The sequence below is a fragment of the Ixodes scapularis genome, unplaced genomic scaffold, assembly GCF_016920785.2.
Source record: "Ixodes scapularis isolate PalLabHiFi unplaced genomic scaffold, ASM1692078v2 PGA_scaffold11__112_contigs__length_91849675, whole genome shotgun sequence".
NCBI classification, from domain to species: Eukaryota; Metazoa; Arthropoda; class Arachnida; order Ixodida; family Ixodidae; genus Ixodes; species Ixodes scapularis.
In genome coordinates, this window is record NW_024609837.1 from 69,191,493 (window position 1) to 69,215,900 (window position 24,408).

Genomic DNA, 24,408 nt, shown 5'->3' on the forward strand with positions numbered 1-24,408 from the left:
GGCTGGTTGGCAGCAGGCAGCAGCTTGCGGAGCTCCTCCCGGACGATGTCCCGGACGATTTCCCGAAGGCCGAGGACACCGGTGGCGTTCAGGTCTAGTCGGCAAGATGCGGCGGTTCGAGGAGCAGGCACGCCGGCGAGTCGATGGTAATGGCTTGCTCGGGCCGACAGCGCTCGCTCGATGTTAGTGGCTTCAGCCACAAAACCGTCGACGGTTGTCGGGGGATGGCGGACAAGGCCCCCAAAAATTTCAGCCTTCACGCCACGCATGAGGACGCGGAGCTTCTTCTCATCGGCTGCCTCCGGATCGGCTCGGGCACATAGGCGCATGACATCCTCTACGAAGCTGGTCACGCTTTCGTTGGGGCCCTGCACCCTTGTTTTGAGAAGGTCCTCCGCTCGCTGCCGGCGGTGGTGGTTGTATAACGTTCGCTTCAACTCCGCGGCGCAGGACTCCCACGTAGTGAAGGACGCTTCGTGGTTTTCAAACCAATGCCTCGCAGTTCCTTCAAGCGCGAAGTAGAGATTGTGGAGGTATTGTTCAGTCGTCCATCCGTTGTGGCGGGCTACACGTTCGTAGTGTTGCAGCCAGTCTTCAACGTCCTCGTGGACGTCTCCGTGGAAAGGCGTTGGAGTCCTGGGTGCGATCGGCAGGTACACAACGGCAGAAGCGGCCGGGGTCTGCGCCTGGTTGGCCATCGTCGTCTTCGGCTTGGTCGTGGGTGGCAGAAGTCCGTGTTCCGGGGGTAGACCTCGGATGCGGCGACTTGACCGGGTCTCGATCTGGTCTTCGTCGGGTCCTCCGGAGCTGGGGTTTGGACTTGTACTGCGGGAACTAGGAGGGCTGCGCTGCACGGACATGCGGTACCCAGCACCTCCACCAGAATGTCACGGGTGGTGAGTCGTGACCAATAAACAAGAAATAAACAGAAATAAATGAACGTTTAATGTGGCGAACTTGTGCCAAAAATAAAGAAGGAAACAGAAGAAAGCAGAGCGTCGCGGGCGTCGAAGTCGGCGTGTCAGCAGAATCGAGCGCTAGGGCGAGACTGACTCGACAAGGTCGCGGGCGGCCTCTTATCTAGAGTGCGTCGCTATCTCGAAGATTCGGCGAAAGCGGCTCGAGTGTCGCGTGATCGGGCGAGAATGAACACGCACTTTCTAGAAAACAAAAGCAGGAATAAATGATAGAAGTTACATGCGGTACATGAATAAATGAGAACTTTCTGGAGGTCCGTGACCGAGCGTTGCTTTCTCAGCCCTGGGCGCGGCAATATGTTACTCGTTAGTGGCAAATAAATGGAACGGTTTATAGACCTACGTTATTCAAAATAAAAGAAACGCGTTACCGTTGCCAGTAACGATAAAATGCAGAACACATTACGTTTGCTTTACTTTTTTAATAAATTAACTATTCTACTGTTTTTACGACACAAATATGCGTAAGTGCAATATAAAATATATATATATATATATATATATATATATATCTGCATTCGAAGTTTTAATGTTTATAAGCTTAGCATTTGTAAGGTTTCAGCCAGATTTTGTTAATCTTGGTTCCACTCAAAGTGGAAAAATTTGATGGTATCTAAGATGAATACAAAAACCAAATGACTTGGCGCACGAAAAAAATAAAGTGTAACTTTTGAAGTCTTGCGAACAAGTAGTAATGCGTATCATATCTACGTTCCCAATTACTCGAAATAAGTAACATAAGTACCGAGTACGTTACTTCGTTGTGGGAAAAAGTAGTAACGCCGGTACTTGTAACGTGTTGCCGCCAACACCGGTTGCTTCTGCTGTTTGTGGCGTGTCGGTAATCTAATTTCGTTAAGTTATCCTCGTCACGCCAATTATAGTACGTTGCAGTATAAGGAAAGCGGAACACGCGAAACGTTCTTCGCCACTGTTACCAGCGAAAGTACGCAATACTTGCGCCATAATTTGTTGCTGGTAACGAAACCAGTACCAGCGTCTCTCACAACTTCCTCCGCTCTTTCCACTTCAGCAGTGCGAACGGTGGAGGGGAGGAGGAAAGTGGAAAGATGGAAACCAGCATATCCTGGCGAGTGGACAACTTTCTGGGAGGTATACGCCTAACGGTTTTCAACAATGATAAAACGTGCTTATGGTATATTGTCAAGAGCGCCCTCAAACTTTAATAACATTGCACCGATAACTTTTGTGTTTTTTAATCTTATTGTAAGGTGTAAATTTTCGTCATCGAATGCCAGATTTTAATGTTCGCAAGAACCCCAAGAATGTAAGTTTACTTCGATTTTTTACACTTCGCGTCGATAACAGTGGTAATTGAGAGTTCAAGGTTGGCTTATCATCTCTGTGTTATAACTTGCAATTCATACCCTGAAAAATAATGCAAACTAAACAGGTATGGAACACAATTAGCAAACAAAGACCTACTGTGTCTATTGCAAGCCCACCAAATGTGAATGTTAAATTTAGCTGGCCGTTAAAATCTACATTTTTCTTGAATTTACAAAAAGAAGTTTCACTCGCCGATGCCATGTGCAAATTGCGTCAATGGCCGTTGAAAATCCCACCTCGAGACTACAATTTCTTTTTGGTAATATTTTTGCCGAACCAATATAAAATATCGGGTACCGGTTATCTTCATAGGTTTAGAGATACGGTTTCGAAGAGTGTTTTTTCTGCGCAATGGTTAGGTTCTAGGATGTTTCTTAGAAGACAAAGAGGTTTTGAAGCAACTATTTAGATCGTAACGTGCCTCCCGGAGCGTGCTGCTGGGCTCCAGAGGCGAATTATAGCTTCTCTGATATCCCTTGCTACTACCCGCCTCGGAGAAGGACACAATGAAGTAATTTAACAACACGTAGTCGTGTATTGACATTTAACGTCACGCGCCGCGATCCCAAAAAAACCCTTGCGGACTTGCTGCGCCGGCCTTTTATCAGCGGTGGAAGGCCGCTTGCATGGCCGATTGCATTTCGCCCCCTCGCGGTGGAAGTGACCACAGGCGATTTAACATGCGTTCGACCTGCACTGTCGAACGCTTTGGATAACCAGGTGGCCCACAAGCTGCAGTGAGTTTGGAAGCCCATGTTGGAATAAGCACTATTGTGTAGGAAAACTCATGTTATGTGACCTTTCCAATCGCATTTCACGGCAACCACACATTGGCCTTTGACTGCGCGATGTGTTGTGTCCTTCATATTTTAGCTCTTTCTTTAGGAGCGATATCCACGAGATCTATGAGAAGCCTGACTCTTCTTATCTGTTCGGTGGTGGAATGGACACAGTGCGGTAAGTTAACGGAAAGATTCCACGGCTTTTTATCATTCGGGTAGTTTTACAACTACCGAATTGTTTTCACGTAAGCCTCAGACTTCTAACCAACGCATTTCAAGAGAATCTGTTACATCACATTTTGTACTTTTTTGGTAACCAGGCAACTGCTGCGATATTTTTGCTTTTAACACGGTACCGCGTAACGTGCTTTGATTACTTGCGTTATAAAATGCACCTTGCGTTAGATAATGACGGTATGACAGCGTTATCTGCCAGATTCCTACCGCTTATGATCACCCTCTAGAATATTTGTCAAGGTTGCTGTTATCATTTACCTATTACTGCTAGATGAAGAACGTGCTTTTGTAAACACATTGTTTGATATCAATCGTCGTTTAGTGCGAGTCAGCCTATATATGCCATCTTTATGTAAGATTTCGTTTCACAAAACATTTTTATATATCCAACATTTTACATGCTGGTTAAATTGTTTGCTATATAACTTTCTACCTGGCACCAGGTGCCTTTGAACGTCTGTCTAAAATTAGGATAAATAAATTACCAATAAAACCAGTACTTAAGGAAATCAAAAACATGTTTTTCAAACACTCAATTGAACTTGTTAGGCTTCGAAGCAGGGTAGTAACTGTGAAGGTATTCACACCAACCTAAATGTACCTGATTTGTAGAGCCAGCGCCTTCACGGCCTTCTGCAGTCTACCAAATACCACGATTGTACTTAACTAGTTACAAATAACTCATTACTTGTAATCCATTACCTTTTATTGACAATTTTTAACGCTTCAATTACTTTTTTGTGCAGTGACTTTCGCTGCGATATAATTAGTACTTACTGTAACTCTTTAAAAAATTTCCGAAAATTGAAAAATTATTGAGTTAAGTTTTTTTTTGCGTACAAAATCGCTCTGTCTGCCCGTTCGTCACTCGTCTATGCTCCAGCCACGCTGGAAATTTTTCTTAACAGTAAACATCTACAAAAAATACCAACATACCACAAGGATCTGAATGTCAACGCGCTCGGCGAGGTTTTGAATGTCGAGCTCGGCAGTCAAAATGTTGTTTGTTTTGCGTCGAGACGTGGGGGAACTTTTAACGACAACTGCGTTGTGTTTGGGATGCCTGATAATGGAATCTTTATGTTTGAAATGCCCGAAAACCTAACATGATGGACGTGAGCAAACAAAAACTCACCAAAGTAAGGGTGAAGGCGCAGGTGAGTTGTTGGACAATTATAATTAAAAACCTTGAGAAAAGGTAACAAAAAGGGCATACGCACTAGCGACTTATAACCAACACAGCATTAATACAGTTGTTGCTTACTTATTTCTTTCTTTCTTTATTTACTTACTTACAAAGAAGACTGTTGCGGAAGTAAATGACAGCTGTATGCTATGCGCGTTTTAAGACGGTGGTGTCTATGTACTTTGTTTTATTTCTCAAGTACCTTAATAATAATGGACCTTTTCCGAGAAGCATTCTGCGCACGCGCGAGCGCCCGATGCCAAGCGGCGGAAGTCGGAACGAAAAATCGAGGAAATTTGGAAAGTGGCTGTATATCAGCGAGTAGAACACGTAAATGCAGCAAATATATAATTGTGTTACACAAAAAAAGAACGTCGACGGAAAGGAAAAGACGACGTTTGGGTGGACGCCACGGATACCCCTCTTTAAAGTCGCGTTGGGCAGGCGCCGCTGCTCAGAGAGCGAAGAAACTGGTAGCGTAGCTCCCATTATCCATAAGTAGCGCAGGTAAGTCACTTCCTTGATTTTGTAGTTCGTGCAGCCACCGCCTGGTGCCGTCGGTATGTGGGAAAGGTTCATTATAGAAACCTCAATCTTTGAAAGTGGCACATCACATCTATTTGTTAACTATTCTGCTTTCAATTAGTTTAACATCTGAAAACAAACATGTGAAAATGTTTGTTCTATTAGTTCGACGTGTGAGAATGTTAAAAATAGTTCAATATATAACGACGAAATTTGAATATAATCAATGAGCTATTTCTCACGGGTGTCCAACTACAATCAATGTATAGCTGTTTTGTATTTCCTTTGTTTTGTACCTGCAGTATGGGCTAGAGAACAAATTGTTTACCCTCAGTTCTTAGAAGCCAGGGGGCTCGGAACCCAAGAAAAATTGATACAAATTTCTTCGACACATACCTTACCTTTGGAGAAGAGCTCAATTTTTGGAGACGAAGTTATAGTGGACGTGATGGACGGTACCCAAAGAATAAGAAAGGCTGTAAGCAATCTTAGTTTTCTTTTCTGTCATTTCGTTCTTTCTGCACCAAAACATGGAGTGCGTAGTGATGCAGAACAAAATTGCGTATTCAAGACGGTAAAAAAAATTGCATCTTCAGGTTGACAGTGGATTCATCCGGGACAGACTGTACCAAAACCATCAGCACAAGGCTACTCTTCTTATTCATGAAACAACGCACGGTGTTGTTATGGTAAGCGCGCCGAACTCCAACGTACAGTACGTAAACCAACACTTTTAAGGCATCTAATACCCGTGTCAGACGGCGTTCTAAAGTTCCTTTTCACTAAATGGCCTTTTCACTAAAGGACCCTCTATTAAAGGGGAAGTAGCTACACGACCAGTAAAAGGAATGCACGAGTGATGTTTATTGCTTTGGTGCTGACAACCGATAGGTGGAACCGAAACTAAAAAAAATATTACGGTGTTTTTTTTTTCTTTTTATGTCGTTCTCAGTTGATTATATTAATAGTAGTAACAAGTTTTAAAGTGTATATAAAGGCAAACCAGATATTTTATACCAGTATTCTATGTGTTAACAGATTTACGTCTGCATTTGGTAGAAATCTTTATGTCCGTCTGGCAACCGCGTTTCCACTGCTGCTTGTTTTTTCTCTTGCTCCTCCGCTGATTTCTTCCTCGTTTCGCCTACCCGTTTCGCCTCCTTCCGTGCTTTCGCGTGAGTTTTAATTTATTTACGTGTATATTGGACGAAAAAACAAAACAAAAACACCGCGCAGAATTCAGGATGGAGTTTGATTGTGCCGAGGCCATGCGCCTCGTGCAGGCACGTTTGAGCCAGTATCTGGCACTAGAAATAGAGCTTGACTCTACGAGAAGCGAGAGGGAAGTTGTAGAGATGGCACTCTTCGCCAACTCTTTTACGATTGCCGCTTTTGCCGTGCAAAGCGCAGAGCGGATTGAACGCAGGCTCTGGTCCTACCAGAGGGGCGAGAGCTGGTTTGAGACGACCTTGCCGCACCTTGGCGTCCAGAACTTCAAGGCGTGCTTCCGAGTTATGCCCTGTACATTTCGCTATCTCGTCGACGTGTGCCGCCCGACCATGGAAAGAGAAACGACGAACATGCGGACCCCGATCAGTGTCGAGAAGCGCGTGGCGATTGCATTGTATAAACTATGCTCAACAGCCGAGGACAGAACGATAGGCCATCTTTTTGGCGTAGGTCGCGCAACAGTGAATATCGTGTACCGCGAGCTCTGCGGTACGATCGTGGCCAAGCTAGAGGAGTCGACAGTGGCGATGGTGCGGCAAACCGAACTCTACAACCACATGTTGGAGTTCGAGGCCGTCTGCGGCTCCCCAACCGCCATCGGAGCCTTGGACGGCTGCCACCTTGCAGTGTCACCGCCGAAACATCAGGATTGCGACTACCGGAACTACAAGGTATGGTAAGTTACCAGTCAGCCCATTTATTTATTCAATATTTTGTCACCTAGGATGCGTACAAGTTAATTCCATTCAACTCTTCAAAACAAGCATGTTTAATGCCCAACCGCGAGGGTTGCTCATTAAACTTTTCTTTTTTTGTTTGAGGTGGAAGGCAGGCAGGTGCAGTGAAGTTGACCCTGGAGTTTTGGGTCTCTTTGCTGTAATGGTGCTGCTGTTTTATGTTGCACAATTTCTTCGTTGACGTCGAAACTTGAGGACGGGCACTAAAAGCGTGCTGTGCAATTATGTAGGCGAGCAGTGGTAAAGACATTTCTCCGCTGAAGAATTTTGTTAGTAATCAGCCCAAAATCACCCCAAATATCAGCCCAACAAGGGGTTTAAGGTCAGCCAGAATCCATGCAGGGCTCTGTGCCACGGGCACGGGTCGCAGTGGGCAGCAACATTAACAATGATAACGCCACGAGCAGGAAATCGAGGGTACAAAAATGAAGACCAGGTAAACGCACCAGTCGATTATGCGTTCCAGGCACCAGTACATCGCCTCCATCACAATCGTCACTGTTGAACCCCATGCTCTCACTTGCATCCACTCCCTTCACATCCCGTGAAGCAAGTGATCACGCATAACAAAGAAAGATGTTCTCCGCATGCACTTTCCTACCAAGCAACTAAACATGTGCCACAATCCACCATGCAACTCAAAGCTTAACTCACTATGCATGGTTTTCCACAAACTACTCACCACATACAACTCAATAACCCCACAATGCAAGATTATTCATGCCAGCCATTTTTTTTTTATTTACGAAATACTGGAAATGGTTTTCCACCATCCAAGCGGGAAAGGGTTACATAAGGTTTCACACAGAACAGTCAATTTCACTGTAAGCTACCCACCGTAAGCAACTCACCACCCGCTACTATACTCCGTTTCACCTTCAGTCCGAGCGCGGCAGACACTAGGAGCTATGCCAGCCAATCCAGCGTTGAGAGAGTGTCTTGTGACCTTGAGCTCCCTGCGTCGGTCTGGCCAACCGAAAGGTCACGCGATTTTCTCCCGACGCTGGATCGGCTGGGATAGCTCGTGGGCGCCCAGTGCGCTCGGACTGAAGGTGGAACGGAGTATATATAAGAGTGTCTCCATGCACTTATGCTATTGCTGGCAACTCCTTGTAGCATCCCTGACTGACCTGGCTCACAGAAACATCTAAGTATCCAACAAACCTTGTCGTGTGCAACTCCTACCTTGTCCTTACCTAAACAAACGTAAACACTGTCGCCATGTTAACCTTTCCTAGGTTAACATTGTAGCTCGTCTTTCGTGAAGTACTCTAGGGCAGACCCCACCTTGTGGTGTAGCATAAGCAACCAATGCCGTTCATCCCACCACAAGTGGAAACCCGACAAGCGACCCACCCCGGCCAATCACCACAATTGTCTTGCTACCTATTCACTGCGAGTACCTCCACGCAGCTGACCGAAGGTGGAGTTTAAATACAAACTCACTACTGCACTCCATTGTTTGTTTCTTCATTGAGTGCTAGCATTGTGTATCCTCACACTGATTATTTCTTGTTTTTTCCTTTAAGGTACAGCATCATCCTTCTGGCCATTGTGGACCATCGGTACACATTTCGGTACGTTAACGTCGGTTCACCTGGAAAGTGCCACGACGCCCACGTGTACCGCAATTCAAGGCTGCCAGCGCTGCTCAGCAGTCTTCGGGCAGAGACACCCCTGGTGGTCAATGGGACTGCCGTACCACCCATCGTGCTCTGCGACCAGGCATTTCCATTGACACCAAACCTCATGAAGCCATTCCCGCATGGCACACAGTTATCAGTGCCCCAAGGAGACTACAACTACTGCCTTTCAAAGTCCAGACGGATCGTAGAAAATGCCTTTGGCCGGTTGAAGGCGAGATTTAGGATCATCATGAAGAGGACTGAGACAAGAATAGAAAATGTGAACTCTGTCGTTCGTGCATGCTGCATTTTGCACAATGTCTGCGAGCGATTTAATGACCCTGTGGACCCCCAAAGGCTGAAGGACACAATGAAGGACATTGAAGAAATGCGTGCTAACCAGCCAGTCTGCACCACAGAAGCTGAGGACAGTGGCCCAAGCGTGCGTGCAGCTCTGGTCAACTACTTCGCAGCACATCCGGAGCTTGGATTGCGTGACGATTAGCTGGTAGCCATCTATCATGGTAAGCTACTAAGTTCCAGCAAAACAAATCATGTATATGGTTTAACTCCCTAACTGAGGGGTTTCAATGTTAGTACTCGTGTTTCCTTAAGAACTGTTATGATAAGTTCATAAAACTCCTGCATGTGCAGCAAAAACGAGGACGAAAGAAGGCCAGGACACAAACTGAACGTCCTGTCCGCCCTTGTCTTTGCTGCGCACGCTCAATCAAATGACCAACCAACTAGCCCTAACAGTCACCCCTCTTGTAATGAGAAGGTTTATCTCCTTGGTGGAGCATCACTTTTTCCAGCTACTTTATCAATAGTGCATGTTTCAAACAAAAGTATGTTTTGAAGACAATGTTATTAAACAAGTGAGCTGGTTGACATATAATGTCTTACAAAATCTGGGGACAATGGACGATTAAACGGGGCACACACAAACCCCTTTGCCTGAGGTCCTTGTCCTAACTACTTCCCATCATCCGTCTGTTTCAAATAGGTAAAAAAGTTTATTGCTTTCAGGTTTTGGTAAGTTTATACATTTTGGTATCCCTTTACTTTTCCATCCTGCGGCGCATGCTTGCAAAATCTTGCTGCATGTTCTCAAGGAGGTTCAGCTGTCTCTCTCTGAGGGCGAGTTCCGAGCTCCTGGAGTTCTCCCAGCAGAGCCGGAGGGCACGTTGCTCGTCCAGCAGTCCTTTCATGAACTCTAACTGCTTTTCAGCCACTTTTTTTCTTTTTGCAGGCTGCTGAGGACCTGCATTTTTGGAGCCTGTCTTGTTCTTGGCTCCAACGCTCATGAGCTTTGCGCTGGTGCCGGGCAGGTCAAGGTCCTGGTTTTGAGTGTCTTCGTCGGGGTCTGCAGCGACAGCATCCTCCTTGGTCGTAACCTCTATGATGTTTTCCTATGGTGATAACTTGTGTTAAGCAAGGTCACGAAAGTGTGAAAATGATTGCTGCTTCAAATATTTTACATACCTCTGCTACGTCTGAAAAGTCGATGCATTCCTCAACCAGGCTGGAGTCATTTATGGGCAGAGCACCTAAAAACCGATGCAGCTCGCAGAAGTATATCCACGAAATTCCTTCTGATCCGGTCGTACACCCCTTGAGCAGCGTCCTGAAGAAACATAGAAATTGTAATTAGCGTCCCGGAGAAATATATAAATTGAAAGGTTTTGTAGTTGCTAAGTAAACAAATTTGGAATGGACAACTTAGCGCAACATTTTCAGCGGTGTTAAAATGATAATTCCTCTTGTTGTTGAAGGTGTGCTATCTCCAAAAAAATGTAGCACTACAACAAAAAGACATTTATTTTGTTTTTTAATTTTTTCTTGAAGCTGCAAAACTTTTTTGATGTTGCTTGTGAGCATATCCTCGAAAAACTTCTTAACAGTATTTGTTCTCCCCAAACATGTTACCTTACCAACAATAAAAGCAGTGTGCAAATTTTAAATATTCTTTCTGATGCCTTTGTTCCTTCATCTGGTGTCCTTCAGGGGTCCAACCTTGACCCACCATTGTTCCTTATTTTTATTAGTGACATCGAATTGTGCGTAAAAGGTTTTGGGTTGTTGCTTTTCGCCAATGATTTAAAGCTATTGTTTAATATTCAGTCACTCAATGACTGGACTTGATTTCTCGTTTGATCAAGGAATGTTCAAGTTATCTGTGTATTATTCGCTTATTTTGCAGTCTAATTTGTTCTCGCCGAGTTTGCAAGTGTTGTGTGGCACCCCACAGCAACCGATGCTTTGCCAATTGAAAAAAAAAGTATAGCAGAAGTAGATTTGAGTAGTGTATGATCGCTATTTTCAACGAAGGTGTTTTTATGACCACGAGTACATAGTCGAGGCTCTCGGCTTACAACTGCTATCAAGCCAAAGAGTTGCGCGTGACGTACTACTGTTGCGCAGAATGTGATCGACTGATGCCCTAAGGCTGTGCTTGAGTTTTGATCATGCTGCTCAACATCTCGGCCGCCGACAGTTCACGAGACTACACCGTTTCCCACATAGGCTTGACATCGCACATTTTCACGCGTTCTCGTGCATAACATGCCCTAAGATCGCGCTCGCACCTCTAACTTTTGTTCACTCGTGTATGAAGCAGAGTACAGTGATTTCAAGCAGCGCACTCGCACAACAGGTGAGTTAACAAAGTAGATGCTGAGGTAAAATTGGCGTCCCTCAATGTTTGATATTGGTATATTATTTATTGCACTTGGGAGGTAGAAATGTACAGGCGTGCTGGAGTTAAAACAGCGCTATGCCTGCCATCCCGAGGGCCGACACGTCTTTACGTTAAAGATGAATTTAGCCTCTGCAGTAAGAATGCTACACTGAAGGGCACAATGCTTATCCAATTCGAAAACTGGCAGGGGCGGCCTGGGTTTAGCAGAGCCAGCTTGCGCTCCACGCACTCCGAGCTGGTGTGCGCAAGCATAAAGATCCTTTACAACTTAATATAAATAGCGTAAGGTCGGTCGATGCACGAGGCAGGTGCCTCGTGTTGTTCTGGGGAAAAGCAGTAGCACAGCGCAGCACTGAGTTGAGCTATATGAAGACGGCATTTTCTTCCCGGAAGTAGCGCGTTTCACGTGCTCGAGTATTTCTACAATGAATAGCAGCCCTTTTTCACTTATCAAGGGGCTTTACGCTAGCCCACTTGGCCACTAATTTCCCCTCCTGCCTGAGAAAAGAGGTTGAAGGGAAGGGAAACTTGCCTATACATATGCGTCAGGTTGTCGATCTTGGCAACCACCTGCTTTCGGGTCCTGTGTATCTCCAGGCGTCCAAGATGAAGGACCATTGTGTCATAGACGCCGGCATTCCTTTTTTGACGGCGGAGGTCTTGCAGGTTATCCTCCCACACTTGAATGAGGGCTCGGGTCTCGGACTCGGTCCAATGCACCCGACTACCTTTGGCTAGCGAGCTCCGCTTCACCCCCACTACACTTGCGTCCGCCATCTTGGGAAATGAAAACCGACCGCATGTGCTGCGAGAGTATACCGAATTACCACTCGCTCGCAGTCACCGCAAACACAGAAAAATTGTGCTTTCTCGTAATCGCACTTCGCATACTATTTATATTAAAGTTTTAATGGCTCTAAGCCAGAGATTCAATTACTATGTTACGGGTGCCTACTGCCGAGAGTACTCCTTTTCGTGCTAAAGTCCATTACGGAGCTCCTTTCCCGAAAATGCCATTTTCGGGAAAGGGCGTTTACTGCGCCGTCTAGCACGATCTCCTTCTCCTTTTGAGAGAAGGTCCTTTCTACTAAAGGAGCTTAACGCGTCCGTCTGACAGGGGTATTAGATGGCACGCGAAAATCGGTTTTCAGCGTATCGCGTTGCAATTTACTACACAGGTGCGAGCAAGTGCTGGAAGTTTACAGTTAAAGAATCAAGGAATAAATTTAACTTGTCCAAAAAAAGAAAACAAAATCTCTGCTGCGGCTACTGTGGCCATCGAAGAAATCCGTTAGCATTTCGCGCAGCGGTTATATGTAACAAACCATGCTGAATGGGGCCTCTGATCAGCATTTTCTTGCGGGGTGAACATTCCCGAAATTTCTCTTTTGCTCAACGGATTTGCAGATTCCAAGTGTGTGGCAGAAAACTTCTAGTTGATAGCGGGTAAAAGATTCGCACCAGCCGCATCAGCAGCAGCAACACGGCGGCCTAGGAGCGTTTTTTTTTTTTTTTAATATGTATACAGGGACTCCAGTGCACCCCAGAGCCATATATAAAGGAGAGCTTGGTCGGCTGGCGTTGCCTCGTTGACAGCTCGTCAACCACGTCACTGACACGCCACGCGAACGCCAAGGCCGCGGCCATTTCGCCATTTCAGACGTCAGGGACCCGAGCCCGAAGGTTTTTCTTTCGGTTTCCTCCTACGTATGAATATTTTACTGTGTTTTAAGTGATCTGCTAGCAGTATTTAGGACGTGTTGTGTTTATTTAAGAGCCATGTAAGTTAGTTTCCGGTCTGTCCTCCCTCTAGACGCGCCGCGTGAACAGTCCGTTCATGCGCTTCGCTGACGTTCGGCGAGTAGCGCAAAATACGCTCGTGTGAATTTCGCAATCTTCAATTCTAGTTGATGCCTCTTGGTATTTTAGCGGTGTGCAAAGATAAGAACTTCTAATTGGCAAGTGAGGGACTTTCCGTAAAGTGCTAGCGTATACGAAGATGACATTGTTGCCCATGTTTTCGAAGCAAATATCTGTTAGATTGTAATGCGAGCTGAAGCACTTTGTTCGAAAGTTCCCCAGAGTTTTGTTTCTTTCTAGTTGCATATTCTCTTGACTATGCGTCAGCGTGCCAAACGACATAATTTGATCGAAACGGTCGCTATCTCTGATTTGGGATTTCTACGCCGTGCATGCTTATCGCGTGACTCCCTCTAACTGCCTCTGCAATGAAACAGCGATCTAGTTCTCCGAACATCTAGGAAGCCCCCCAAAAGGTTCCATAAAAATAAATAAAATATATGAAGGCTGTGAAAGTTTGCTGGCATTTGGAACGGCGCCGGCACTAACCTTTTTCGTAACGTGAGAGCCGCCTATTTTATAACGAAAGGTTACGAAATAAACATCGAGCGACTCAGCGCCAGGCGGCTCTTTGCGAACGTTAAGCTTGCTCGTTTTCATAGATTGATTCAACGTAATTCAATAGAATGACCTTTGATAAAGGTTCTGAGATCACAGCATCCATGGTCATGTCATTAGATAGAAATAAATAGAAGAAAGAAATACAACAAAATTAGCCTTTTCTACAAAAATAACATTTCGTGGAAGGCATAAAATAAAACAAATTCATTCTCTTCGAGGTTTGAGAAAGTAGACCGGAAAAAAACGCGACACATATGGAACGTCTCCGTCCCGTGCTGCAACAGTTCATATTACGCATTAGATGCGAGCTTTCTGTAGCAACGAGTTCGCTAGTTTTCGTCGCTACTGGGATGAAAACTCCATTTTATAAAACGTTTTAGGTTAAAACAAGCATTCTTAATTTACGAAGAAGCGAAACTTCCGTGGGCGTCCACAATTATTGCTCTTCATTTTACTCAACCACATTTTGCGACAGTGTTTTTTTATTCTTTTAAAATTATGATATATAAAACGAAAACCATGACAGCTGTAAGTGAAATATCCAACCGCACAACAACCGACCATTTTCTCACAAAAAAACCTAAAAATGAGGGTCTGTACGCCGGATACCATGCGGCCCTGTATGCACGCGGGTTACGCGGGTTGACCTGGGATTGGTAATGGTGGACAGGCCCGCGCTGTTCTCCGCCGTTTTCCGTTGCTAGGTGGTTGCTAGGTGTGACGTCAGTTTTATGGGAGGAGTCTGGGAGTAGCGAAGGTACGGCGAGGGGTCAGCAATGGCCCAATTGATGTCCAGACTCTTCTATACATAGCTCTCCCGCACCCGCACTATGCCCTCTATCAGTCGGCGCTTTCAGAAGGTGTTCCCGAGGCACACTTCATAGCCAGTGCGTCTGTTCCGCCATCCCGTGGCCGCGTTGAGAACATTGGTTTGACAAAAGGGTATAAACCAGTCCAAGGTCAGCACGTGTACCAGGGCACTAATGCTAACACATTAGATACAGAAACCTCTTCTGGGCAAGCTACGCCGTTACTTGGCAGACGATACACACTTGGTGAGACGTGCTTCCAACAGGTGGCGTACGCCGCGTCGAGGGAGCATCGGCCGATTCGGGTTCTTTTAGCGGGGTCGTCTGCTGTCACAACCCGAAACGGCTGGCGGTCTCAAGAAGCGGCATGCGCCATCTGTCGGGATGCACTTTTCACTGCGCGTGCATCATCCGCGAAGTTGTGGCGTAGATTGGCCAGAACAGGTTTCTGATCCTTTTAACGTGAAACTTTTTTCTTCGGCTAGTTGCTCCGGGATTCTTGGAAACGGATTAAGTGAAGCCAGATTCAGAGAAGCCGGATTAAGCGAAGGATCGTTTCGTGAAGCCGGATTTTGTTAAGCTGGAGCCTGAGACTTCACATGACTTCATTTTACGTGGCGTCAATTTTTCTGCTAAATTTAGCTAGAAAAGTGAATTTGTTTATAGGCCACGTGACATGAAGTCTTGCCATAGTGATGTGACCTGTACAGAAATTCAGTTTCCCCGCTAGATTAGCCGGAAAATTGACTTCATGTAACGTCAACGTCAATTCAACTTCCCCGCTAGATCAAGCGGGAAAATCGACGTCACGTGACCTCAACATCAACTTAGTTTCTCCGCTAAATTTGCAGAAAAAATGAGGTGACATTACTCCGTGTCACGTGACTTATAAACAAATTCAGATAGCCCGCTAGATTTTGCGGAAAAATTGACTACACGTAACGTCGACGCCAATTCAGTTTTAGCGCTAAATTTAGAGAAAAAGTGATGTCACGTGACCTGCTGTCACGTGGCCTTTACACGAATTTAGCCTCCCCGTCAAATTTAGCGGGAACTTACATTGCGTGACACCGATTGCATATTGGTGGTACATGCACGATGTGCAGCTGTTCTCAACAGACAAATTCGGACAGCAAAGTCTGGGACGGATTCGTGAACCTCGGAGGACAACTATCAAGTGTACACATAGCACGCGTTAAACTATCTGATGAAGAGCTTTCTTAGAGTATCGCTAATCATTTGTGGCCATGGAACGTTTCACCGTATCTGGTATATATATACATGCAACACGATTGCGCAGCAAATTTGACTTGCGATATTTTTCTTCTGTTGAACGAGGTAAAGCTCATTCTGTTTTATATTTATTTACTGTAAACTTTCACCACCTGTTTGTGATTCTGATGGTAAATCGCAGAGCGACAATTTGATGTACCGATTTTCGTGGGCCGCCTCAAGTGCCTTAAAAGCGTTGGCTTACATAAACGCTGAAAAAACAAAAGCCGCCGGGAATTAGTTTGCGACCGCAAAAATATTACCATTTGCGATTTATTTGACTGCACGATGACCAGTCACCTATGTAAACGTCGTTTTCCTATTCTTGCTGCTTCCTTGGGCCTTAATGCGGCTTCGTGTTGAATCTTTGGCAAGCTCGACTAGAGGCCTTTAGCCGTTGACAACCAGAACTCTCAAAACGAGCGCAACATATTTTTTTCTTGTCGAACGCGTATTATGTTTCTACGGTTACATGTAGATGCTTTTTAGCGTTCAAAAGTCGGGGTAACTCTGTATCTGGCCGTTAGAAGAATGCTGCGCCTTAGCCGCAGACAAAAGTTTTGTACTCGCTCAAAAACCTGGGCAGTACCGGAGTGAACTCTTTGCTCGTTAAAAGAGAAGGGCACGCGAGGTTAATTTGCCACATGCTCTCCTTCAAACAAACCGCGAAAAAAAAGAAAGAAAACATTTGAATTTGTTTTGGCCGTTTTATATTTTTTGTGCTAACTCAGCAGTCGCGCTCATCGATTAATTTTTGTTTTGTTTTCCGTTTTAGAAGGGAATTTTAAACGCATCTCACTGTATTCAGCCTGACAAGATGCTGAAACAAATTGGCAGCGGCCGTGTGGCTCACCGCATTCGGGAAATACCAAGGGCGGCTCATCGACATGCTTCGAGTAAATATAACTATAATCTAAACTCTTTAATTTAAAATTATGAATCAGATTGACGCAGCTTTGTTTACGCAGGAAAGATAGCAGCTCAAAAACAAGCCATCTTGGAAGAAAGGAGTAAGTAGAATTAACATTTTTTTTTTAAATATGAGGGAGCTTTAGAAAATTAGTTAATTGCGAATACCAAATATGGAAAAACAAAAACTCTAATGTGTCTAATATTTCGCCAAAAACGCGTTCACCCGTTCACTGTAATTTACTGAACATATTCAGCGATGCACGATGTCTTTATAGCTTATTTGAACCTTAGAGGGACTGTGCAAGGTTTGTTTATACTTTTCTTTAAATGTTAGTAAGAAATAAGTCTCAATGATTATAACGTACGAAGCACGCGGAGCTTGTTATCTCCACAAAACATCACTAACGCAAAAACAAAACTAAGCAGCTTTTATTTTTTTAGTTTTTTGAAAGAGGAAGTGGCCACGTGCTGGGGCTGACAAAGCTCGGCGCACGTGCCAAGCTCCAGACAATGTTAGGAAGACTTCTACATAATTGGGTAATCTAACTCAGGGTTCCAATGTTGCGTGACGCGACCGTAATTGCAGTTCAGAGGAGGCAAGCGCCAGTGCACGAGACAGCTCGTGCCGCCTCGCACTCTGCCGCAAAAATCTGTCAGCGTGGTTGTCGCGTGTGCAGAATGAGTACAGACCACGGTACAGACATAGGCTCCTCTCTACCGACAAAGCCTGGCAGATCGCCACGAGAAGCGGCCGCTGAAATTGTAAAGGCAGAGCGGCAGACAACGGATGAGAGGAGAGCCACGCGACGGGCACTCCGCTACAAAAGCTGTGAGCTGACGACCAGGTTCCTCGAGAAATGCTCTGTGCTACCAGATCCCTGCGCTCCAAATCTGCGGCCGGGCACTCTATGGCTCCGCCGTCGAACTTCCAGGCTTTGTGTGTATAGAGGAGGCTACACTACAGATCTCACCATAGCCTCCTCTATACTCACCAAGCCTGGCAGTTCTACGACGGAGCTATAGAGTGTGCGGACGCAGATTTGGAGCGCGAGGATCTAGTAGCACAGAGCAGTTCTGGCTGAACCTGTGCGTTAGCGCACAGCTTTTGCAACGGCTAGGACCCGAAACATGGTTTTTAAACCCGAAAAGAAAAGAAACGGTGGCGCGAAGAACGCGAGGAGCATGAGCGGACATTACTTCGCTCGGAAGAAGGGTGTTTCGGCGTCTCGCCGCAGCGGAGCGCCCGTCACGTGGCTCTTCTCTCATTCGTTGTCTGCCCCTCTACCTTTTAAATTTCGGCGGGCCCTTCTCCTGGCGATCTGCCACGCTCTGTTAGCACAGAGGAGGTTATAATTCCACCAAGCATGGCGGCAGTGGTGCCGAAATGAAACTGGCGGTAAGATCGGGCTCTTCCTTACAGGTAACAAAGTGATCTGTAATCCTTTCAATTTATCCGTAATTTTGTAAGGAAATATTTACTTGTTTTGCGAAGTAATTGTCAGGTAATTTCCTTACTTCTTTAGGTAAGGAAAGTGCGATCCGTTACGTTTTCGCTTTCAATCACGAAAGAAAAATAGGGGAAATTCAAAACACCAAGCGAAACTTCTAGAAATGTTTTTTTTTTTTTTGTGTGTGTATAAGAGTAGCGTTTTTGGATTCATACTGTCACCTGTACTTACAAACACAGGGCCTGACAGTTTTTAGATGCTCAAAAACTTTCTAAACGTTGCATAACACCTCTATTCATTATTTATTTGCAATTTGGGAGTTTCCCATCATGAGGATTTTGACTAGGTAGATTTAGAAGCTTTAAGGAAAAAAATATGTATATCCTTAGAGAAAACACCTAAACTAGTAACCGCAGCCACAAAACCTCTGTCTTACACAAGTGTAGTTAGGCTTACACTAGAATACGCTAATATAGTCTGGTTTCCTCACACAAAAACTCGTTACTTAACTTGAAAGTATACAACTTAAAACGATAAAATTTATCTAGAGTGGATACATCCGCACGCGATTTCTACCAAGCTTCCAAAAAAGAGCTGGGTGTTAACCCTAGCTAACACACCTAAACGATTAAGGCTTAAGTTCTCCTACCTCCCACTTCAAGATTATTTCAATATTGATAGGTCTAGTTATATATAATTTTCTGATACTAGGCTGACTAGACATAAACACGGAAAAACATTCTCTGAATATTCCTTCAAAAATGACTGTTTTCTGCACTCTTGCTTTCCATTATGCATCACAGAATGGATCCAGCTCTATCATAGAGTTGCTAACAGCACCACCGTCACTTCATTTTACTAGATTCTCTTACATTACAAATTATAATTTAGGGTGTCCTAGTTATGCCTAAATTGTTATCCTTGTGCATTTCAAATAAGTGTTTTATTTACGATGTTTTACTTTTCATGTCTAATTAGTTCCACCAATAAGCATATTGATATGAATGATCTACCATGACGGTGTACGCAAGATGCCTGCACTTGTTTGTATATCTGTGTTCAGCCCTGTGCAAATCCATTTACAGTATCTTTAGGTCATAAATTAATCCTTTTAATGGCTTGGGTGTTTGCAAATTCCAGCTTGCTCGCCCACAACGAAGTGGGATGCACACGGATATAAAGAATCGAACTCTGGGTGCAAAATACATGAGACAAGACTCTCATAGTTCAAATAAGTACATTAAAAAGAACTGTCCAAATGTACGCGAGTTGGCACAGCGGTTCTGTGCGCGCCTGTTAGTTTTGTGACTTCATTCTTTCTTTACTTTCGAAAACACAAAGTGGAGGACACCAAACTATTGCGTGCGTTCCAAAAGCACAAGACAATTAACGATGTCATCTTAGGTTTCAGTTACTACGACAGTTAGTGTAATGTTGCAACAGGAGCTAGCGTTCCGTTTTCGGCTGAAATGGAGTTCAACTCTGAAATTGACTGGAAACGATGTGACAGTAACAGCATGTTACTCAAATTATATTTGAACACATCTCATCTATTTGAATTACCAATGTTTATTTGATTTTTTCTGTTATTCTCCTATTGATCTGAAAGTTCCAGGCTATTCACCTTCCTGACACCCTTTTCGTTCGTCAGCTTTGTGCGACCTGTACGAAATTTTTTTATGTTTTTCTACGTTATTGGGGCACGTTGTCGGTACACTCTGTTTTCTGACGAGGATCTTTTTTTGTTATTTTAGGTGTCCTGAAATCAATTAATAATAAAAAGTGATACCCGACGTTAGCTTTTTTTATTTCTTAGTAATAATTTTGAGTAGTGGATTCCCGACTTGACGGCCATTGGCTCTCGCAATGGAGGAAAGCTGCGTTTCGGTTAACTTACATAACATTTAGCTAAAAAAAAAAACAAAAAAAACACTGAGTTGTGCTGCGTACGGTCGACCCTAGCCATATGTGTTCTGGACTGCATATTAGCATTCTACTTTTAATTTACCCTAGGGCGTAAATTTAATACAATGCAGCGAAAGTAACGAATATTTTTTTAAGTAGCGGTCACTTACTTTTATGAAAGAGTAATAGTGACAATTTTAGTTAGAATGTAGTCTTGGGAAACAGTAAATGTAGTTCCTTACTTTTTCACAACGTGTACAATTCTGATGTTAGGGTTTCGCTGTTTACGCCAACGCAGCGGATGATCGCCGAGGCGTTGACTTTCGTAAGCCCCAGGCGAGTGCTCGCAAAGTGCCCGTATCCAACCATTAAGACGCATACGACTTTCGGCTCTAAGAAGTAATCATCGTGACTTCACAGGTTTTGCGAAAAATAGACCGAAATGAACAGGCGTCGTGAATCCTTGAAATTACGCAGCAGCAAATAATGATCAAGTATGGTTGGGTCACGCAAGTACCAGTAGGCAGGCATAAAGTAGAAAACATTCCAACCTATTATCATTAGACATCGCCTTTAATTTAGAGTCCTCACTTTGTCACTCCTTATGGTGTTCGCCCCCTAAAACACGATTTTCTTTCAAACGATTTCCAATACAAGATATACTAATCGGTTTCCCTTTTGTTCCTCAACAGCCTTGCCCCACGCCAACGAAATTACTCTACCAGTGTCAATAATTGTGGACACTGTTCACCGTGCATCCTGTGCGAGCGACACGGAATCCCTAGAATATGCCGCAATAATGATGAATGCGGTGTGTATTATACTCGAATATTTTGAAATTAACATGACACCCAAACGTTGAAAAATATAAAACCCAATAAGCAAAACTGTAATGAATGCATAGCGACATTTATCCGATCTCAAATAACTGTACTGACAAGCACTAACGGTGCTTTTGTATAATATTAACTTGTCTACCAGTAGAAAACATAGTGTGTACCAGAGTGTTTAGTACCGCAGACGAACCATTGCACAAAAGCGTTGTTCTGCAAATGAACAAATATTTCAACGCGAACGAAGGATGGTATTGAAATGTTTGGTCATGGCTGTTTTTCGCATTCCTCAACTTATTGCGATTCTTTCTAAAACATTGTTTCTTCTGAAAAAAAAAACTGTTTTGAGGCAGTTTCATTAGCGCTCAGTGCAAATAGCCGTTTTTGAGTTTAATCATGAAAGGTTTGGCGTTATAAAATAATTGTGATCAAACCCACGTTTTCACCAAATCTTTGTGCAGGTGAACTTGAGGCTTGAGCAAATTCCAGAAGTGAATGTGAAACTTATGCTAAGAGAAGTAAAAATTTTGGTGGTAAGAATTTAGGTTTATTTCTCAGATGTTTTCGGGTGGCTGGTATAATATTCATATATCCTTTTTTTATTTTTAACAATATTATAGAGCCAGAACGAGGACGATTGGGTTAAAGTGGCAATGGGCAATACTTTAGACACAAGCGTGACCCTGGACAAATTAGAGGAAAGAGCCGCTGAAGGAGACCCCTTAGCAAGGGGAGCTGCGATCGTGTTACTTCTAACAGGGTTCGTAAGTATTTTGTTTTTACCTTTTAAATTGAAGTAAGATTTTTAATAAAATCCTTTATGAGAGACGTTCGCCCTTGCGTTCGTCTGTCTGTGCAGTTTTCCGCCTAAAAAGGAGTGGTAAATAGAATTTACATATAGCGTCATGGTATTATAAGACGCCAGGAATTGACACCGTGGCGTCATTTCATATGAACATTTCGTGTAGTGTGAGATCACGTGACTTCATTTTTCCATCTACATTCAGCAGCGATCTAACGGAAAATTATGTCAGGTAGTATAGAGGTATCACGTAAAGCAGCTGTGACATCAGATCAAGCTACTTCAAATCCCGTGACGTGACTTTCTTGGCCGAATTTAGCGGAGAAATTGATACGACATGATCTCATATCACGTAACGTTGAGCAGGTAACCACGTCAAAAGATGTCAGTGACGTGGCTGTTCCTCACCAAATTTGATATGAAAATTATTAGGCCTTGCGTTCTCCAATTCTTTAAACAATGGTTTAATACCTTCCGTACATATTTAAACGATCGCTCATTAAAAACTTCATACTATGCATTATAGGACTTTGGAGATAAGTTTGCTGATAATTTCTTACTTTCTAGAAACCAGGATACACTTTAAACGCAGCAATAATAAGAAAAGGTTGAGGAGATTATGACGTGTTTTTTAAAAACAAAATATGAGACACCTTTTAGTGTCACATGTAATATATTTTTTTTGTTGAATTCGCTCTGTGTTTGTTAAGAAACTTGTACCGTATCTAGCCTGAAGCATTTTATAGCATAAATCATGACGATTACTCGGGGTTTCTGTTAAAGTCGCTGTCACGGTTTTAAGGAAAATATATGGCCGTCAAGCTCCTAGTGGTGAAGTTGCGAATTGCTAAGCCGATGAGAGAACGAAATATCTGATTGTGTTTCTGACTGAACGCTTGACTGACGACGTCGCTCGCTGATATTTTGTAGGGTGCATTTTTTTCTAGGATCGTAATGCCCGGATTCCTTTTGATCATTCAAAATATGACCATTTCCACACTGCAATTTATTTACAGGAGGAACTGCTTCGCCTCATCAAGTGGTTTTCCAGTGGAAGGTGAAAATAATAATTGTTACATATATGTATAAATATAAACAAATCCGGGTTAATAGAACTTTTGAAAATATTATTACCATCAAACGAGCGCCCATAGTCTTATTATAGTGCGGCGCGCGTTGCTGAGCGAGCGCGTAACCGAATGGCTACCGCGCTTGGCTATCAAGCGGAGGCTCCAGGTTTGATTCCAGTGAACCAGACTAATCGTTTATTTAATCTCTCAACTTGCCATTCTCGTAATTTCGAGAACCTTATCGTCTGATCGACTTACGAATGTACTATGCGCCAAACGTTCTACGCCGAATGTTCCAAAAACCCACGCGGGTACAAAAGGTGCTCCGCGTGGCGCTCCGGGGTCAGTCTCGTCCCAACGTTCGATCCTGCCGTCACGCAGACTTCAACGACCGCGACGCTCTGTTCTTATATTCAGTTTCCTTTTTGTTTTGGGCACAGGATCGCCCCCCCCCCCCCCCCCCCGTTAAACGTTTCAGTTTCCTCAGCTATTCTGTGTTTCGTTACCTCGTCATTCCTCACATTTTGGTGGAGGTGAGTGGTAACGCCTGTCCGTGCAGCGTACCACTTCAAGGGCCCGCAGTGCAAGTCCGATTTCAAGCCCGGTGAGAAGACCATTTTACGAGGAACCTAAAACTCGGACTAGCCGCCGCACCCAGGAACAAGATCCTGAATTTGGTTTGCTGCTGGACAAGCCCAAGCCGTAGAAGACGACGACGGCCAGCCAGTCGCAGACCCCGGCCGCTTCTGCCGTTATATATCTGCCCGTTGCACGAAGGGCTCCGACGCCTTTCCCCGGTAACGTCCACGAGCACACCAAGGAGTCACTGCAACACTATGAACGTGTGGCCCACCATAACGGGTGGATGGCTGAGCAGTGCTTGTAGAACATCTACTTCTCGCTGGAAGGGACTGCGAGGTACTGGCTGGAGAGCCACGAGGCTTCTTTAACTTCGTGGGAGGTGGGTAAGCAATCTCTGACCTCTTTCAAGTATCTCGCTGTTCACGTCACTTCTAATCTATCATGGAAAACTCATTCTGATCATATAATCGCTAACGCAAAATTCAATGCCTGGATATTTAAAAAGAAACGTTTCCTTAACCCCTATGTCCCTAAAGCTTCTCTTGTATAAGACTTTAAAACGTTCAACGTTGGAATATGCCGCAGCATGTGGGATCCAGGTCACTCAAAGCTTATAACAAAGATGGAAGCCCTGCTAAATCGCGCCGCACGATTCATAGTCTGCAACTATCATCGCACCGCAGGTGTCTCATCTATTAAAACTACCCTAGCCGTGCCTCTTCTTTTCTCACGTCGGAAAATATCTCGTCTATGCCTCTTCCATAAAATCTATCATTCCAAAGCTTAACTAAAAAACAAACTATTCATTAACCCCCCACCCCCCTCCCTTGATTTCTCCCCGCATGGATCACAAAATTAAAGTTGGCATACCTCATTGCGAAACTTTAGCTTGCATCAACTCTTTCATCCCTAGAACGTCATCTGAGTGGAACCACCTTCCCGCATAATTAGTAACTATTCCATCAATAGATTTGTTTAGAAAAGCTCTAACTATTCAGTTTTGC

At 44.2% G+C, this 24,408-nt stretch overlaps 1 protein-coding gene across 1 annotated transcript in view; it reads left to right on the plus strand.

The window, feature by feature from the left end:
* Positions 1 to 3,232: 3,232 nt before the first annotated feature.
* The window catches only part of LOC115332220 (A disintegrin and metalloproteinase with thrombospondin motifs 7-like), a 70,562-nt gene continuing 49,386 nt past the window's right edge, over positions 3,233 to 24,408 (plus strand). Inside the window, exons 1-9 of the mRNA XM_040208886.1 lie at positions 3,233 to 3,284; positions 5,360 to 5,535; positions 5,654 to 5,746; positions 16,628 to 16,748; positions 16,821 to 16,862; positions 20,810 to 20,928; positions 21,412 to 21,483; positions 21,571 to 21,710; positions 22,769 to 22,809. Of these exons, the coding sequence (XP_040064820.1) occupies positions 3,233 to 3,284; positions 5,360 to 5,535; positions 5,654 to 5,746; positions 16,628 to 16,748; positions 16,821 to 16,862; positions 20,810 to 20,928; positions 21,412 to 21,483; positions 21,571 to 21,710; positions 22,769 to 22,809 (856 nt within the window). The remainder of the gene's footprint in view (positions 3,285 to 5,359; positions 5,536 to 5,653; positions 5,747 to 16,627; positions 16,749 to 16,820; positions 16,863 to 20,809; positions 20,929 to 21,411; positions 21,484 to 21,570; positions 21,711 to 22,768; positions 22,810 to 24,408) is intronic.